Here is a 19,402-nt window from a genome sequence, read left to right as displayed (position 1 = left end):
CTGGCCTTTTGCCTTACCCACTTTTCTTTCATTCCTTCAATCCGGAATGGACAAGGGTTTGTCACTCGGCTCTCTCAAGGGACAAGTATCGGCGCTATCCGTATTTTTTCAAAAGCGTCTGGCCAGGCTTCCGCAGGTCCGCACGTTCCTGCAGGGAGTTTGCCACATAGTCCCACCTTACAAGCGTCCGCTGGAACCCTGGGACCTTAACAGGGTGCTAACGGCTCTTCAGAAACCACCTTTCGAGCCGCTGCGGGATGTCTCTTTATCACGTCTTTCGCAGAAGGTGGCATTTCTAGTGGCAGTTACATCACTCCGAAGAGTGTCGGAGCTGGCAGCGCTGTCATGCAAAGCCCCCTTCCTGGTTTTTCACCAGGATAAGGTGGTCCTGCGTCCTGTTCCGGAATTTCTCCCTAAGGTGGTATCTCCTTTTCATCTCAATCAGGATATCTCCTTACCTTCATTTTGCCCTAATCCAATTCACCAATGTGAAAAGGATTTGCACACATTAGATCTAGTGAGAGCACTCCGGTTCTACGTGTCTTGCACGGCGCCCCTGCGCCGTTCAGATGCGCTCTTTGTCCTTGTCGCTGGCCAGCGTAGGGGTTCGCAGGCTTCCAAGTCAACCTTGGCTCGGTGGATCAAGGAACCGATTCTTGAAGCCTACCGTTCTTCTGGGCTTCCGCTTCCTTCGGGGCTGAAAGCTCATTCTACCAGAGCCGTGGGTGCGTCCTGGGCATTGCGGCATCGGGCTACGGCTCAGCAGGTGTGTCGGGCAGCTACCTGGTCTAGTCTGCATACTTTCACGAAACACTATCAGGTGCATACCTATGTTTCGGCAGACGCCAGTCTAGGTAGGCGAGTCCTTCAGGCGGCGGTTGCCCACCTGTAAGAGGGGATCGTTTCGGCTCTTTTTATCGAGGTATTCTTTTACCCACCCAGGGACTGCTTTTGGACGTCCCAATTGTCTGGGTCTCCCAATGGAGCGACAAAGAAGAAGGGAATTTTGTTTACTTACCGTAAATTCCTTTTCTTCTAGCTCCTATTGGGAGACCCAGCACCCGCCCCTGTTCCCTTCGGGCTGGTTGTTCTTTTGTGTACACATGTTGTTCATGTTGAATTGTTCTTTTGGTTCATGGTTTTCAGTTCTCCGAACATCCTTCGGATTGAATTTACCTTAGACCAATTTATAGGTTTCCTCCTTCCTGCTTTTGCACCAAAACTGAGGAGCCCGTGATGCACGGGAGGGTGTATAGGCAGAGGGGAGGGGTTACACTTTTAAGTGTAATACTTTGTGTGGCCTCCGGAGGCAGAAGCTATACACCCAATTGTCTGGGTCTCCCAATAGGAGCTAGAAGAAAAGGAATTTACGGTAAGTAAACAAAATTCCCTTCTTTCAGATTGGCTGTTTAATCCCTTATAAAAGTAAATTCCGAACAAGCGGCAGCTGTTGGTCAGTGTGAGTGAAATTTGCTCCTTCTATGCCATTGGAGCTCCAAATTAATAAGAATTGTTTTACAAGCGCTTGGGAAATCGATATAGCACACACCCATTGTGGTGAACTGAACGTTTCTGTTCTATTACATCATGTGGCCAATTTATATAGTATACCAATAAAAAACTGTTAGATCACTGGGGATATGTCAATACAAAAAAAAATATATAATGTAAAAAAATTGAAAGAGTTTATAAGGTGCAATAGCAGCAAAATATGAGACTGATATAAATCTGGTATCGTGATTAATCCACACTGACCCAAAGAGTAAAGCTGTTTTATCACTTATACCGCATAGTGAAAGGACCAATAAAAAATATTACTTTAATTACTGTTCATCTTGCTTTCCAAAAATGAGATAAATGAAATGGAGATTAAAATATCTTGTATGCCCCAATATGGTGCCAATGAAACTGAGACCACGCTGTAATAAACCATTCCCCACTCACAATGGTCATCTGTCAAAATAAAAATTTCCACCATACTGACTGCACAAAGGTTTTAGAAAAGCTACAAGGCTCCCACCAAAAAATCACTCCAGAATCTGTTTCTCCCGCATTGTACCCACGCCAAAAACTGCCACATGATTGGCACTGCTGTAGCAAGGAGAACCTGCTGAACAATTTAGTCTCCCAAATGGGGTCACTGATTTTTTTTTTTCCTGTTTTGGCACCTCCAGGTGTGTCCAAATGTGGCTTGTTTTCCTCAATATATACCACCCAAATCTGTGCTACAAAAGTCAAATGGCACTCCTTCCCATCCGAGCCCTGCTTTGTACCCAAACAGTAGTTTCTCACCAAACATGGGGTATAGCCATGTCCTGTAGACATTGCCTAATAAATTATGGGGTTTAATTTCTCATAATTTCTCTTGTAGAAATATTAGACTACAGTGACATTTTTGGTTTAAAAAACTTTTTTAAATTTATTTTCTCTCCTCTTTGCATTAATTACTATAAGGCACCCAAAGTGTTAAACTTTCTAATTGAGGTTTTGGGCTTCTTCCAATATATAAGCCCCTCAAAGTCATTTCAAAAGTGAATAGGCCCCAAAAAATAATTTGTTTAAAAAAAATTTCCTTATAGGTTTTTCCAGGTTTGGGACAAAAGTCTGCAGTCATTCTAAACTGGTCAAAACATTTGGCTCAAGAATGACTTTATAGTGTTGAGATTTCATTGTACAATACACAGTTCCCAGATGCAGGAAAACAGCCCTAAAGTATACATAACCGAGCCTCCTCCATCCATGGTTCACAGTAGGGACAATGTTCTTTTATTTGTATGATTTTATTCTTCTGTCTTTGAACATACAGTAGAGTTGGTGTGACTTACTAAAAATTCTCATCTGTACAAAGGACATTCTCCCAGAAGCTTTGCGGCATGTCAGTATGCATTTTGACAAATTCCAGTGTCACTTTTTTATGGTGTCAACAGTTTGCTGCTCGGTCATCTTCCATGTAGTACACCTCGGCCAAGACAGTGACAAATGGTGCAAACTGACACTGATGTACCTTGACCTTAACCTTGGAATTCACCTCCTAATCTTTTTGGAAATTGTTCTGGGCTCTTTGGTCACCATTCATATTATTCATCACTTCAATTTGTCATCACTTTTCCCTTGGGCGCACATCTAGGGAGGTTAGCTAGGGTACCATAGACCTTAAACTTGTGCATAATATGTGTAACTGTAATAATAGCAGCATCAAGCAGTTTGGAGATAATATTATAGCTTTTATCTTTAACAATTTCTAATCTCTTAAGACAACTCTGTATTTTGCTTTCTTTAGTCCATGTTCAGTGTCGTACACACCATGATGCCCAACAGCACAGTGACTACTTTTCACCTTTTAAATAGGCAGACTGACTGAGTAATATTTGTAGATAACTGTGATGGTAAATAAAGGACACACCTTAGTTTTAACGTGTCTGTGATTTAAATTATTTTCAATCTTTAATTTTTGCCCATTCAATTTTCATTAGTCTGTTGTTTTGTATAAGTGCTAATTTTTAGATAGATGTGAATACTACCACTAACGACATAATCTGCCAGGAATTTCTAGTAGAAATGAATGAACTTAAGGTTTACTGTTTGTACCAAACACAGACTTTACAAAAAATAGAGTTCAGGTGCTGTATGTATGAACACCGTGAGCATCGCTGTGCTCAGCCAAGTGTGAGCCACGTGCAGTGCTCAAACTGGGGGTAACAGCATGATCGGATGTAGTGTGCATCAAACAGAAAAAAAAGAAGAGAAGAAACCTCACTCACCTGTCCCGGAAGTGTTCTGTTTATGGCTGGCTGCGTGTTGACGGAGACCCGAACTGCCCAATAAGTGACTTCTATTAGGGTTTAGGTCAAGTCCGGGTCCCAAACCAAACTCAAAATAAAGTCCAGCTGAACCGAACTTCTACGGCTCCGCTCATCTCTAGTTTCTACGAATAGTTGCAAAATATCGTATATTTTTGGATTATAAGACTGACTGGACTATATGACGCACCCCAAATTTAGAGGAGGAAAATATGAAATAAAATAATTTAATGTTAAAATGGGGGTCTGTCTTGTAGTTCTATAGTCTTATAGGCTAAATGTAGCTTACTGGGGGTCGCGAGGTCATAGGAAGCCGGTGGTGACGTGAGTGGGGCGATACTGGGAGGAGGGAATGTCAAGGCAGTGCGAGGCAGACTCCATTGATCTCCCAATGACTGACCCAATGGACATCAAGAAAATTACGCTGGAGGCGGAGCATGCGCAGATTAAGAACCTGGAGAGCTGAGACCTGAATCTGTGCATGCTCTAATTTCAGTGCCATCTCCCTGAAGTCAACCGCGTCTGTCACCTGGAGATAAATGCCGCCTGACTCGCCCTGCCAGTGCACCCTCTCCTCCCAGCTCCGGACCCGCAGCGTCGCTCCACTCGTGGCGCGGCCAGCTTCCTGTGACCTTGCTCCACTGTACCCGTGGTAAGCTACATATCAGCTTATAAGACGCACCCCTATTTCCACCCCAATTTTTGGGGAAAAAATGTTCTTATAATCCGGAAATACAGTACTCTCTTGGAGACTTATTTACATGTAAAGGCTTTGAAAAATAAACAGAAACATTATATTGTGTTGACTTAAAGGGCCTTCTCAAGAATACCACCCCTGTCAGTAGGGTATATAGGCATCCTCGCTCTGGAGAATTCCCTCTCTATTAGAATAGATAACTACTATGAATAGGCAGGTCTAGCACCTGAGAATTCAATATGGACGTATTGGTGTAATAGAATACTATATTTTCCCATAGTAGGTCTTTTTTTTATTTCAAGATTGTGATGTTGAACGTATCGTAATGTTGCCTTGATTTGAGCTTTCCTGCTTTGAGCATCCCTGTTAAGTCGCTATTATCTGCAGTTTAACCATAGCGGGGCTTTTCCAGTATAGTAATCTGAAGACCTTATGCAATCCTATAGGGCAGGGGTCTCAAACTCGGCTGGGTGTATGGGCCGCACAGAGGAAAAAAATAATTTGGGGGGGGGGCTGCATTCTTTGCAGGACAAAGTGACATTTTTATTGGTACTAATAAATATATATATATATATATATATATATATATATATATATATATATATATATATATATATATATATATATATATATATATATATATATAATTATATACACACACACACTAAAAAAATAACCCAAAAAATTAAAAACACCATTCTTTTTACTTGTCCCGCGTTCCCTCAGCTGCCTCATGTCTGCTTCTTGCTGTCTGCAGGCCTGTGCGACCGGTGACTATCGCGGGATGTGCAGGGGCCCCTGTCAGCGATTTTATGTGATGATTGTTTTGCCGCAGAGCGCTGGACTATGACAGCGCAGTGCCGGCAAAACATTCATCTAACAAAGTGCAGACAGTGGCTGCGGCCCCTGCACCTGCCGCGATAGTTAACAGGGACACGGGCCTGGGGGCCGCACAAAGCCGCCAGAGGGGCCGCGTGTTTGAGAACTCTGCTATAGGGGCAACCACCACATCATAGCTACTGAATTTCACTTGCCACTTGTTGGGATGCGTGGGGAGCATTGTCTAGCCCCGGTCTTGGTGATTTGAATATGTCTGCCTTTTTACAAGTTGTTACTGAAACGCCTATAACATAATGTGATTTTTCTGCTCTGATTAGGACGCCTATTGGATCGCCTTGAACAGCTCGCTGAAATGTAAAAGCCTGAGTGACATCTTTTTACTCTTCAAGAGCTCTGATTTTGTGACACATGACTTCACCCAACCGTGAGTAGTCAGGCTTTTAATTGAACATTTTCTGCTCAGTGGAGTGAATAGCCGCTCGCTAATAACTTGAGTGCCCAGCAATTGTCGGGGAGGTTGCGTCTTCCAGACACAAGTGATTTCTCATGAGATCTCACTTTTGTTAATGTGAAATGGAAAGCTGGATTTGCTGCTTTCTGTAACATGTATCTGCTGCAGTCTTTTAATAGATGTGCTAAGTGGGAGTGCCACCACTGATATAAATACACCACGGCGGCACCTCCATGCCTTCTCCAGCAGATGGATTGTTGCTGTATCCCAAAGACATTATTGCTTCTGCAGCTCAGGATCAATATCTAATGCCAACTGACTTATCTACGCTAAAAATATACATGTATCGCTCAACATCAGTGAGGACCTGATGGTCGGAGACACAGATGTCTTTTATTCTACTGCTCTCTGGATTAAGATGCCACTTATCTTATCAAAGCATCTTCACCTTGCTAAGATATGTGCTTATTTATTTTTGGGAAAACCTCTTGCTCATTGCTCATGTACAGGTTTTGTGGATTTTCTTTGCTTTGGGGACACTTTTCATCACCCTTTTTAAGGCCTATTCACAAGTTTCGCACTTGGTGAGGATTTCTGTACAGAATTTATGCCAAAAAACAAATTTTAAAAGGGTGGTTCACCCATTTTTTTTTTTTTTGTGTAGTTCGATATTATATTGAGAAACAATGTTTCTCTCAAATTCCTTGTGTTGTCAATAGTGCCTGTGAGAGGCGCTATTGCAGACCGCTGTTCCCACTCCAGTGACGTCACCGTCAAGTGCCAGACACGTCACATCCGTGCAGCCGGCTGCATTCTTCCAGACTCACTGAGCTGTGCGTGGTGTTTCACCGCTGTCACAGCCCATCTGCTCCCTGCTCCCCCCCCCCCCTTACAGCACAGCACGTCGCGTCTCTTGCTTGCAGCGCTCTGCTGTGAGGGAGGGGGGGAGCAGATGGGCTGTGACAGCGGTGAAACACCGCCCACAGCTCAGTGAGTCTGGAAGAATGCAGCCGGCCGCACGGATGTGACGTGTGCGGCACTTGACGGTGACGTCACTGGAGCAGGAACAGCGGTCTGCAATAGCGCCTCTCACAGGTACTATTGCCAACACAAGGTATTTGAGAGAAACATTGTTTCTCAATATAATATCGAACTAGACAATAAATATGGGTGAACCACCCTTTTAAGGTGTTTTCCAGCCTTGGTAAATAAATCTGCATTAACTCTTTGTAAATGCAGACTGCTGAATCATGACAGTGTGCTGTGCACACGCCATAAATTCCCTAGTACTCCCAGTGCAAGCAGGCAGTAATGGGACCGTGTGTTTTGCATTTTGCATATTTGCTGCCAACTAGTCTCATATATGTATTTTTTTTCTTGATTCACTTCCAAATCGCATCTATGGGGTTATGGGACCACTCACTTGCACTGGGGGTGAATCATGACAGCATGCCTGTCACAATCAGCAGTCTGTATGCAACAACAAAGAGAAGGAATGTGCAAAAAAGTGGGATCACCAAATGGATAATGTACAAAAATATCTTTATTTAAACATAGACACAAGTACCACATGTAATTAAAAACAATTAAAAAAGCATACAGCTTAAAAGAACACACACTAAGGGTGCCAATGGTGTGACACCCAAAGACAACCTCAAACCCTCAAAAAGCCAGAGCCCCACTTAAGATGGAATAATGAAATATGTATTTTTGGGTTCTCCCATAATATTACCTATCACTAAAGATATAAGCAGTGTCCATGGGCCAGGACAGTCAGCATAACAGATATGTGATAGAAAAGAATCAAGCTGACATGTCTCGGTCAAAACCAGGATAGCTTGGCAATACACAAAAGTATCCGACATAGTCCCCATGACCACGATCCTAAAGTTAGTAACCACCGCTCGGCACAAGCCCAAAACTTCAGGTGTTTTTCCATTCTTGATCTTTCCCGTTTGTGCCCTGATGTGTAAGAGTCACTATGGAAGAAAAAGCAGGACAAGAAGCCGGTCACACGACTCTTTAGGTGCCAGAGCTAGCAGTAGTGCTGTATGTTTCAGATGCAGCATCCACAGGAACACAGATTATTGGAACCCTGAGGAGGTAACATGTAACCCTTGTATCTGTACACAGTAGAAAGCCTATCCGAGGCTGTGCCATCTGTGGCCGCCCATACCACACACGCTGCACTGTGTACAGCACTCACTGAGCCAAGTGGTATGAGCGGCCACAGATGGCACAGCCTCGGATAGGCTTTCTACTGTGTACAGATACAAGGGTTACATGTTACCTCCTCAGGGTTCCAATAATCTGTGTTCCTGTGGATGCCGCATCTGAAACATACAGCACTACTGCTAGCTCTGGCACCTAAAGAGTCGTGTGACCGGCTTCTTGTCCTGCTTTTTCTTCCATAGTGACTCTTACACATCAGGGCACAAACGGGAAAGATCAAGAATGGAAAAACACCTGAAGTTTTGGGCTTGTGCCGAGCGGTGGTTACTAACTTTAGGATCGTGGTCATGGGGACTATGTCGGATATGTCTTCTCCCGTTAATATTAACGTTTAATACACAAAAGTAATAGCACATAACAATACCAGCAGTAATGGATATAATGCTAAGCACAAGTAGAGAGGCCAATACTACCTACAGATGGACACTCAGGGGGGTAAAGACATAGCATGGAGGGATGTTATTTAATCAGCAGTCTGTAGTCACATAGTATAAGTGCAGATTTTTGTCCCACGCAAATACAACCCCCTTAAATCCACTTACATTCCACTCTAATGCAGATAAATTATGTTTTGGTACCCCGTTCACGTCAGTAAAAACCTGCTGAAGCAAATAATGCAATAATTAGCATTTTCTTGTGGATTTTTCCCCAAGAGCTAATCTTTATATGGATCCACAGCATATCGCCTGCCAAACCATGCCAGAAAAACAGGTATCAGCCTTTTGATTTTTTTTTTGTTATCAGCAGATCCTTTTTATAAACACTTGTCAGATATGACATATGTAGATATTGATGTGTGAACATTCTCTAAAGCTGGCCATACACATGAGATAATTGTTGGGTAAGATATACGGTAATTCAGCTGACGGCTATCTCTCCCCTACTCCCCATACACAGGAAAACTCCGCTCAGCCAGGTGTTCTTGTGTTCTCCATGGTAAGCCGCTGCCTGACTCTCCTTTCTGGGATCAGGTATGGAGGATTAAACTCCAACCCATTGAGCCTTCTGTCCCCCAATGTCATTTTACTGGCGAGAGTCGAAAGGCCTATACACTGGATGATCTGCCAGTCTTTTCTATTTAATGTTTATTCATGAACATTTAGAGTTCTACATATTTGGGGGGGGGCAAATCTTTTCATCCTTTTTATCTTCATTTACTTTTATATGACTTGTAATGTGCTAAATTCTTTAATGATGTCCATGAAAATGCTACAGCTTTTTTTTTTTTTTTTTTTTTTTTTTATTCATGTTTTGTGAAGTCAGCTCTTCTGTGGCAAATATTACACTGAATGAAAAACGCCTAAAATCGTAAACATCATAGTAAATAATGGATCTGCTGAGTTACTAAAGAAGTCAATTGCTTTTATTGATCTAACTCCAAAGTAAAACCTATTTCATGCCATCAAAATGTGTCAGGAGATGCTGACATTGCATAAGAATATATGTAGATTAAGATTTTACCCTCAGCCGCAGGAAGTGTAAGTCATCAATAATAATTTACAGAGCTGCATTTAGCAGTCCGTATAGGTAGGTGGTATGAATAACAGAAGAGCTCAAGCATTTCTAAGTAGGTTGCAGTTTTGGGGTATGTTCACATGCTGCTTTTTTTTTTGCAGGCAACCCTGCATAGAAGCTGCTTGTTGTTGTTTTTTTCCCGTGTCTTTGGTGCTGATTATATGTGTCGTTTGTTTACAGTACATGTTTAATAAAGTTAGTTTCATTCACCAAAAATGAAGCAAAAATGCTAATTGCTTTTTGGCACTATCATTGCTTTTTTGCTGAAAAAACACAAAGAACTGACTTGCTGCAGTTTAAAAAAAAAAATAACAAGCAACAAAAAAGCAGCAGTTTTACAATTTTTAGTCATAAAAATTAGATTTTTGAAATCTCATAGCTTTTGTCAGAACTGTAAAAATTTAGCTTTTTTGATTTGGCATAAATGAAAAGAAAATGTCAGCAAAAATGCAACTTGTGAACATAGCCTTAAGGCCCCCTTCACACGTCAGTGATTCTCTTACGTATGTTGCAGTTTACGTACCAGAATCATGGACCTACACAAACCCATTATAATCAATGGGTCTGCGCACTTATCAGTGATTTCTCACTGACATGTTTCCATGCGGCGCACACGCGTGTCCATGTGTTCCGCACGGAAACAAGTCTGGTTTTTTTTCTGGCATCACTGATGTCCCACGGACCACACTATGGTGTGATCTGTGAAACACGTACCATAAAAATCATTTACATTTAAAATTAAAAAGCTTTTTAAACTCACCTAGTCCAGCGCTGATGTCTCCGGCCGCTGCTGTCTTCTGCTTCCTAGCCGGCTCATTATTCTCATGCATATGCACTGCATAGCCGACCCGGAAGTAGCTGCAGAGGTGAGAGACACAGCGGCCGGACACAGGAGAGCAGAAGAAATCAGCATCACGGACAGCAGGAGCGGGGACAGGTAAGTATGGTCTCCGTGTATTATCACGGATAGCACACAGATCATACGTGTGCCAAAATCACTGCACACAGAGGGACATACGCACCTTTATCACGTCAGTGAAAAACATTGTGTTTTTCACTGACGTGTGAAAGAGAAATAAGGTGCATTTGTTTATAGCTGTCTGATCAATTTCGGTGAATATAAAAGGTGAGGAAGATCAGAAATGGTGATAGCCTAATAAATTAGCGTGTAATTGGCCAATGTAGACTAGTTTACTTATATTTGACATTGAACTGTTCCGTGAGAGCAGTGGCCATGGATGCCCAATTCTTCTCCATTCACGGCTATAGATTTGCTGGAGATGGCTTTCTGAAGCAATGGCAGTGTCCTCAGACCCAACTGTTCAGCACGTTGTCTGCTACCATGTGGATATTTGCTAACTTGAGATGTTGGGAATAACCTTTGAAGGAACACTGTAGAAAGTAGCTGAGCGATTAGTAGACTGTGAATAACTTGACAAGAAAATGGCCCTTCATCTGCAAAGAGTCAGTGAGCTTCAAAGCAGAAACACTCAGTGTAAAGTCGTTTGCCAAGACTGAACTGACAGTTTACTCCGCTGCATCTCAATAGTTTTCTGATGCTAAGTACTGAGGCTGAGAAATCTGATCTGTTAACCCAAGATGGTGCACTTCTTTTAACCTAACTACTTGTGGTTTTCTAGTAAAATCAGAATAATTAGGCTATGTGCCCACGGGAGCTTGCTTCTGCGGATTTTGCTGCGGAAAACTTGCGACTTTATCTGGATTTTCCAGATAAATCCGCAGGTTTCAGCATGTATAGACACTCCCCATGTTATCCTATGGGACATGGGGACTGCTGTGTCCACGTTGCAAAATGTGCGGCTGCGGAATATGTTGCGGATGTCCCGCAGCTGCACATAACTGCATGTCAATTATTCCTGTGGATTTACCTGCGGATGCTCCCATACTTACCTGCCTTGATAGCAGACACCCGGTCACTTTCCCTCGGTGCACAGGAGGCTGGAGCGCGGTGGATCCATGAGCAGGAAGAAGGAGGTGGGCGGGGCCTGCACGAGCTCCGGTCATGTGACAGCCAGAGCTAGTTCAGGCCCGCCCTCCTTCTCCTGCACAGTGTAGAGACGCTGACAGACGCCGGAGAGTGTAGTGCTGCATGATGGAGGCAAGTATGAACTCCCCGATCACTGCAGCACTTGTTCTGAATTTAGGATGCAGTGCTGAAGCCATGCTACTGTATCCTCAATGCAGAATGCCCGCAGCATATCCGTAGGACATTCCGCAAATAAACCGCAGCATGGAAACCGACAAAGTTGTGCTGCGGTTTTCTGGGAGCTCCTGCGAAATGTCCTGCGGATATAACCGCAGGACACTTTCCCCCGTGGGCACATAGCCTTAGACTATTTATTAGTGATTTATTACTGATATCGATAATGATATGCTTCTTTAAAGGGAATCTGTCAGCAAGTTTTGGTATTTTACCTGAAAGCAGCATGATGTACGAGCAGAGAGACTGATTCCAGTGATGTATCAATTATTGGACTGCTTGATACAGTTTTGAAAAAAATCCCTATTTTTATTTGTTGTACGTGTAGCAGTGTTATGAATGCTGAGCTGTGTACAACACCAACTCTGATTGGCCTACACTGTGCATTGTCAGGAAGCTGCCAATCGGTGGTCGGCAGGGTTACAAAGATTAGCTGGACTACCTGGCTTGAGAAACTTAGTCCGACATTGATGAGCTCCAGCTGATAAACCACTTGTATTGAACCTACAGCAAGTAGCTGAGCATGCGACACAACCCTGTAACCTTTGCTTCTTCATTCTACTGCTCTCAGATTAATAGCAAAAACCCACTGGCGGATTCTTTTAATGGGGTATAATATAGTGATTTTATTGTTAATATATTTGTAGTGGTATATTGTAAAGGATATAAAACTCTTCACATTTACAGCTCTGTAGTTTGTCAGAGGAATCACTACATGGTGCACGCTCACAAAGTTATCCATCACTCTGTACACACTGTGCAGCTTTTCTATAGGGGAGATTGAAATATTGAATAAAAGCTGCCACTGTTCCTTGTTTAGATGGCATCTAATGGGCAACCTTAATTTATTGCAAACCCGCATATGTTATGAAGTGGCATGTTATGCCATTCTTTTTCTCTGCTGTGGATTTTTACCATGCTCCATCCTACTAATCCGCTTCCCTCCTCTGCAGGTTCGCAATATTACAGTAAACCCTCTTGATACTGACGGTTCATGTTTTTCTTTTTAAGGCTGTGCGGGTTTTTTTTTTGGTTTTTTTTTTAATGCATTTTTGAGTTTAGATTTGTCACAAAACTGCAAGCAAATCCTGATGCCAGCAAAGTCCATGAGAATCATGTTTCATGCACATGTGAGTATTTTCTCCTCGTGGATTTGGTGCAGAAAATAATCTGCAGAATATAAATTCCTTGAGCATTTTTGCAGCATTTTTTCACCCATTAACTTCAAATTGAAAAAATTCATGCAAAAACACTGCAAAAAAGGTGCATTTTTGTGCCACGTCTTTCCTGCCAAGACATGTAGAAATGGTTGCAAAAATTTGTGCAATCAAATACTGAACATGCGAGATACACTAAAAGGCCACTTTACACACAACGACCTCACTAACGAAATGTCGTTGGGATCACGGAATTCGTGACGCACATTCGGCCTCATTAGCGACGTCGTTGTGTGGTGTGAAACGCACGAACGACCGTTAACAATCAAAAATGTTCACCATATCGTTGATCGTTGATACGTCGTTCTAATCTCAAATATCGTTGCTGTTGCAGGTACGATGTTGTTCGTCGTTCCTGAGGCAGCACACATCACTATGTGTGACACCGCAGGAACGAGGAACAACAGCGTACCTGCGGCCGCTGGCAATGAGGAAGGAAGGAGGTGGGCGGGATGTTACGGCCGCTCATCTCCGCACCTCCACTTCTATTGGTCGGCCGCTTAAGGGTACTTTACATGCTGCGACATCGCTAGCGATCTCGTTAGCGATGTGAAATTCTAGATCGCAAGTGCGATCTTTCGAGATCGCACATGCGTAAAATGACCTATGTGCGATCTCGAAAGATCGCACTTGCGATCTAGAATTTCACATCGCTAATCAGATCGCTAGCGATGTCGCAGCATGTAAAGTACCCTTTAGTGACGTCGCTGTGACGTCGCACGAACCGCCCCCTTAGAAAGGAGGCGGTTCGCCGATAACAGCGACGCCGCTAGGCAGATAAGTAGTGTGACGGGTGTTAGCGATGTTGTGCGCCATGGGCAGCGATTTGCCCGTGACGCACAACCGACGGGGTCGGGTGCTTTCACCAGAGACATCGCTAGCGATGTCGCTATGTGTAAAGTGGCCTTAACGCTATGTGCACAGGCTAAGTATTTGGTTGCAGAAATTTCTGCATGTCTTGGAAGAAAAATAACGCTCTTTTTTTGATGATTTTTTTTTTTTTTTTTTTTCTTTTGCATTTGTTTTTCTATGTATTCTGGGCTTGAAAAACACTGTAAAAATGCATAAAGAATTGACATACTGCAGAATAATTTCTGCACCAAATCTGAAAGGAAAATATACTCAACGTGTGCTTGACACTTCAGGATTCTCATTGACTTTGCTGTCATAAGGATAGGCCTGCAGATTTTTGACAACTGCACTAAAAAGTGCGTCAAAAAACGCATTGTGTGTACATGGCCTTAATGTGTCTCATAATCCCGAGCTTTTACTTAAAATGAAAGGACTGTGGGGAAGAGAATGTGAAGCTCCTTGTATTAGATATGAAGTGTTCTCCAATTGGAGCGCACATGGTCTCCCATCTTAAACCGGTCAGGACTATGAGAAGAAAAAACAATTTTCCTTTCCTTCTCTCAGAATGCCATTATTATGCTAGATATCTAATAAATCAAGACTGCTTGTTTAAAATATTCCTTAGAATATAATTATTTTATTTATCTTGTGGAGTGTTTTTTTTATTATATTTTATCTCTGTAGGTTTTAAGGTCCTGACACACACAACGAGATCGCTAACGAGATGACGCAGTAGCGATCCCGTTAGCGATCTTGTTATGTGTGACACCTTCCAGCGATCAGGCCCCTGCTGTGAGATCTCTAGTCGTTGCCAAAGGGTCCGGACCATTTTTTTCAAAGGTGATGTCCTGCTGTGCAGGACGCATCGCTGTGTTTGACACCAAACAATGACCTCCTATACAGGTCGCTCATTGTTATACAGGTCGCTGATCGTTACTGCATCGTTGGTAAGGTCTGACTGTGTGATATCTCACCAGCGACCTCCCAGCGACTTACCAACGATCCTTATCAGGGCGCATCGTTTTTGGGATCGCTGGTAAGTCGTTAAATGTGACGGGGGCTTAAGCCTTTCCTATTTTGAGCAGGACTTGACATTGACTGATCTGTTAACATTTTGCATAATAACAAACTGCATTTGGCCGCAGGTTTTTCCTGGTTCAGTGGCAATTGCTGACATTGTTGTGGTAGTCTTTAATGTACACACAAGTGTCAAGAGACCATTATCCTGAGGAACATACTAAGCAGGATTTCTAGAATTCTAATGAGTCCTTTCTCTTGTATCTGAAGGAAAGAAAGAGAAAATGATGATAGCAGTGATTGTTGGATTTGCTTCATTTTTTCCACCCAATATCAGAGACGTGTATATTTCCGCTGCCCAGGCTTATCAGCACAGGAGCAGCAGTGCACGGAGGATTAGTCTTGTATAATTACTCCATGCTTAATGACATAATATCCGTATATTTAGACCATGAACCGTAGCATTCAGCTCAGCATTTACATGGTGTGTGTGTGATGCTGCTTCTTGATTTTATAAAAGATATACAACTACTATACCATGGCAAGAAGCAAGAATTTGGAATATGCAGTTTGTACAAATCTTCTCATCATACAAATGGGGGTTATTGTATTTATATTTTAATCTTTTGTTTCAGTCCTGAGTCATATGAAATCTGATTTGTTAAGCAGATGGATAGCAAACCCCACAAACGCGGTCAAAAAATTTCTATTGACCATTTCCCTTTAAAGAAAAATATCTATTGTTCAATTCCTTGTTTTGTGTTGCATGTATTTTTTAAAAAAGAATTTGGTAAAATTATTTCCATATCACACTCTGTATTAAAAAACATAATTAATCATAGTATCATAGTTTTTAAGGTTGAAGGGAGACTCTAAAGGCTGCTTTACACGGTACGACCGATTGTGCAATTTCACAATCGATCGTACCCGCCCCCGTCCTTTTTGCGTCACGGGCAAATCGCTGCCCGTGTCGCACAAAGTCAGTAACCCCCGTCACACATACTTACCTCTCGTGCGACCTCGCTGTGGGCGGCGAACGTCCACTTCCTGGAGTGGGAGGGACGTTCGGCGTCACAGCGACGTCACACGGCCGCCGGCCAATGGAAGCAGAGGGGCAGAGATGAGCGGGACGTAAATATCCCGCCCACCTCCTTCCTTCACATAGCCGGCGGCGGCCGCGTGACGCAGGTGAGCTGCTGTTCATCGTTCCCGGGGTGTCACACGGAGCGGCGTGTGCTACCCCGGAAACGATGAACTACTAAATTAAATGATATTATGGAACCTAGCGAGCAGTACACGACTCACGATTTGTGAGCAATACTGCGTCGCTAGGAGGTGTCACACAGGCCGGCATCGCCAGCGATGCCGGATGTGCGTCACAAAAACCGTGACCCCGACGATCTATCGCACGATAGATTGTCTGGTGTAAAGCAGCCTTTAGTCCATCTAGTTCAACCCGTAGCCTAACATGTTGATCCAGAGGAAGGCAAAAAAAACCCAATGTGTCAAACAAGCTCCAATGGGGAAAAAAAATCCTTCCTGACTCCACATACGGCAATCAGATCTTTCAATTTTTCAAACTGGCTACTGTACTGGGGCTTTTTTAGCCTCCCACTTTCCTGTCCCTTCAGAAGAGGCAGGATTACAATGATAGGTTATACATGACTGCTAACACCGGATCCATCAATCACAATGGGTTAGTTCACATTAAACCCTGCCAACTCTTTTCTAGCAATGGTCATATTGTTGTTGTTTTTTTTGGGTTGTTTTTTTTTTTTTTTTTTTTTGTTTTTTTTTTTTTTGAACCTACAAAAAATTTATACTGAAACACTTGATATAATCACAATAATTTTTATTATTGAAAAAGGTTTTTTTAAAATTACAAGAAGGAAAGAACTGGAGAAAAATACACAGTGGAAATTATAGCCCTGAATAGGTCACCTGTGGGATAGTTGCAAGTATATGATAAATAAATAATCAATTCATGAAATGCTAGCAAGGGTATTAGTGGGGAAATAGTATAAGGAACTGGGTATGGAATCACGAGGAAATTAATTCAGTCTAAATAAATTTACATTTATAAAGTGCTAATTAAATAATTAAATACCAAATATGCTGAACCATTCCATATAAAATATCTCGATACACAGTTGTTATTAAATGGTTAAAATCCTTGAAAAAACAGACAAACTTGGATGGTCAAGAGATAGATAATATGTTCTGTGTAAATTCTATAGTTTGATAATAAATATATAATATATACAAACTTAAAGTGCTCTGTGCTTATAGACAATTTGCTAGAGGAACATCACATGTAAATATTGCACAAAATAAAGCAGTGAAGGTATAATACACTGAACATATTAAATCTGAATGTCAGAATGACCACACCTCATGAGCATCCACAGGATAATTGTGTAGCAAACACCTATGGCATATATGAATACACTATAACATATATTGTGCAACTACATACCAGGGACTGCAGGGAAGCTCCCCAACGCGCGTTTCGCCGTCTTTTTCAAGGGAAAAAACAATGGTCATACTGTGGAAAGAAAATCAGGAAATCGAAGGTGCTCCCATAAAAATAAATAAACACTCGTGTGTATATATATATATATATATATATATATAATACACAATACACACACACACACACACACACACACACCTTGGTTTACGAGAATAATCCGTTCTGGGTGTGTGCTTGTAAACAAAGTTACTCATCTAGCAAAGCAAAATTTCCCACAGGCAATAATGCAAGCTCAGACAATTCGTTCCACAGCTTGTGCAGTGTCCCATCCTGGTGCCATATTGTGCCATTCCACAAATGCACAAACACACACACACGCGCACACACACATATTATGCTCACCTTACCTTCAGTTCCGTTGCTGGCCTCCCGGTTCTTGTAGTTCACTGGTACAGGATGTGTATCTGGTAACCATCGCGACCGAAGCCAGAGCTTCCGCTGCCAGAGTGCTGACATTAAAAGACGTGGGCCGCTTGCCTCTAATTGGTCAGTGCGGTACATCCTGTATCGGCGAACTACAAGAACCGGCAGGCCGACAAGGGAACAGAAGGTAAGATGAGCATAATGTGTGTGTGTGTGTGTGTGTGTGTGTGTATTTGTGCGGACTGCAAGAGCGGGTCAGAGCGCCTTGAAAGTACGGAACTGGAAGTGTGTGCGGTGAGTATTTGCTTGTACAGCAAAGCATTGCTCGTAAACAGAGTTACAAATTTACAGCACGCTTTGCTCGTATAGCGAAATTCTCGCACACCAAGTTACTCATAAACCGAGGTTCCACTGTATGTGTGTGTGTGTGTGTGTGTGTACGTGTGTGTGTGTATATAATATATATACACACACACACACACATATACAGTATGTGTTTGAAGTGTTATGCATTTTAGTACTGGTAGGACTTTTCTTAAGTTAATCTACCTTGCTAATTGGTAGTATTGCTATTATTAATAAATATTATTATTATTATTATTATTATTACACCTACTACATATTGGGATAGCATCTTGGAGATGGGAATAACCCTTTAAAAGGGAACCTGTCACCAGGTTTTTCCCCTATAAGCTGCAGCCAGCACCAGTCAGCCCTTATGTTGAGCATTCTAGAACACTGTAATTAAGTGCCCATTCCGCTCTGTATAACATAAAAGAACTTTTATTATACTCTCCTGCAGAGCGGTCGGGTCAGATGGGCATCGCTGGTCTCGGGTCCAGCGCCTATCTCCCTTCCATCACCATCCTCCTTCCATTCTCCGTGTGGATGGCGTATACTGCGTCATCCATACAAATGCCACTATTGCGTTCCTGCGCGCACACACTTTTTTGTCTGCTTTGCTGAGGACAGAACAAAGTACTTTAATGCGCAAGTGCTGGGAAAGGTCAAAGACAGGTCTGCAACAAATTTCTTCAACAAATCTGCATCTCCTGGCAGAAAACCACATCAAAACCATATCTCGGTTTTGGTGCGTTTTATCTGCCAGTAGATGCAGATTTGATGCAGAAATGTCTGCAACCAAATACTCAAAAGTGCACACATTGCCTAATCTGGTAATCTGACACGGAGTTCCATGACTTCACATAAGGTGAGGTTACTGAGTTCAATGAGTTCACCTCAGGTCAGTTTCCCTGATTTCACAGTTTGGTTACTGTGGGAACCCCAACTGTGACTTCAGGTGAACGCATAGAATTCCAATGCTGGATTACCAGATTAGGCAATGTATGTATATTAAGTATTTGGGTGCAGACATTTCTGCATTTCCTGGCAGAAAAACGCACAAAAACCACATTAAAAAAAACGCATGTGGTTTGGTGCATTTCTTTTTTTCTAGGAGATGGAGATTTGCTGTCCAAAAGTCTGAAAACCAAATTCTAAATGTGCACACATTGCCTAATCCAGCATTGAATTCAATGACTTCACCTGAGGTGAGGTCAATAAGTTCACCTCAGGTCACAGCTGGGGTACTGTGGGAACCACAGTTGTGACCTCAGGTGAGCTCAGTGACATTACTGCTGTGGCTACATCACTGTGTCCCGGAG

The 19,402-nt window shown here is 42.5% G+C and overlaps 1 protein-coding gene across 1 annotated transcript in view; it reads left to right on the top strand.

Annotated features, from left to right (window-relative positions):
• Positions 1 to 19,402, top strand: part of CDC123 (cell division cycle 123) — a 90,749-nt gene that overhangs the window by 25,351 nt on the left and 45,996 nt on the right. Inside the window, exon 6 of the mRNA XM_075345271.1 lies at positions 5,655 to 5,761. Coding sequence (XP_075201386.1) covers positions 5,655 to 5,761 — 107 coding nt within the window. The remainder of the gene's footprint in view (positions 1 to 5,654; positions 5,762 to 19,402) is intronic.

Source organism: Anomaloglossus baeobatrachus, chromosome 4, assembly GCF_048569485.1.
Source record: "Anomaloglossus baeobatrachus isolate aAnoBae1 chromosome 4, aAnoBae1.hap1, whole genome shotgun sequence".
NCBI classification, from domain to species: domain Eukaryota; kingdom Metazoa; phylum Chordata; class Amphibia; order Anura; family Aromobatidae; genus Anomaloglossus; species Anomaloglossus baeobatrachus.
This window is presented reverse-complemented; position numbering and strand designations above follow the sequence as displayed.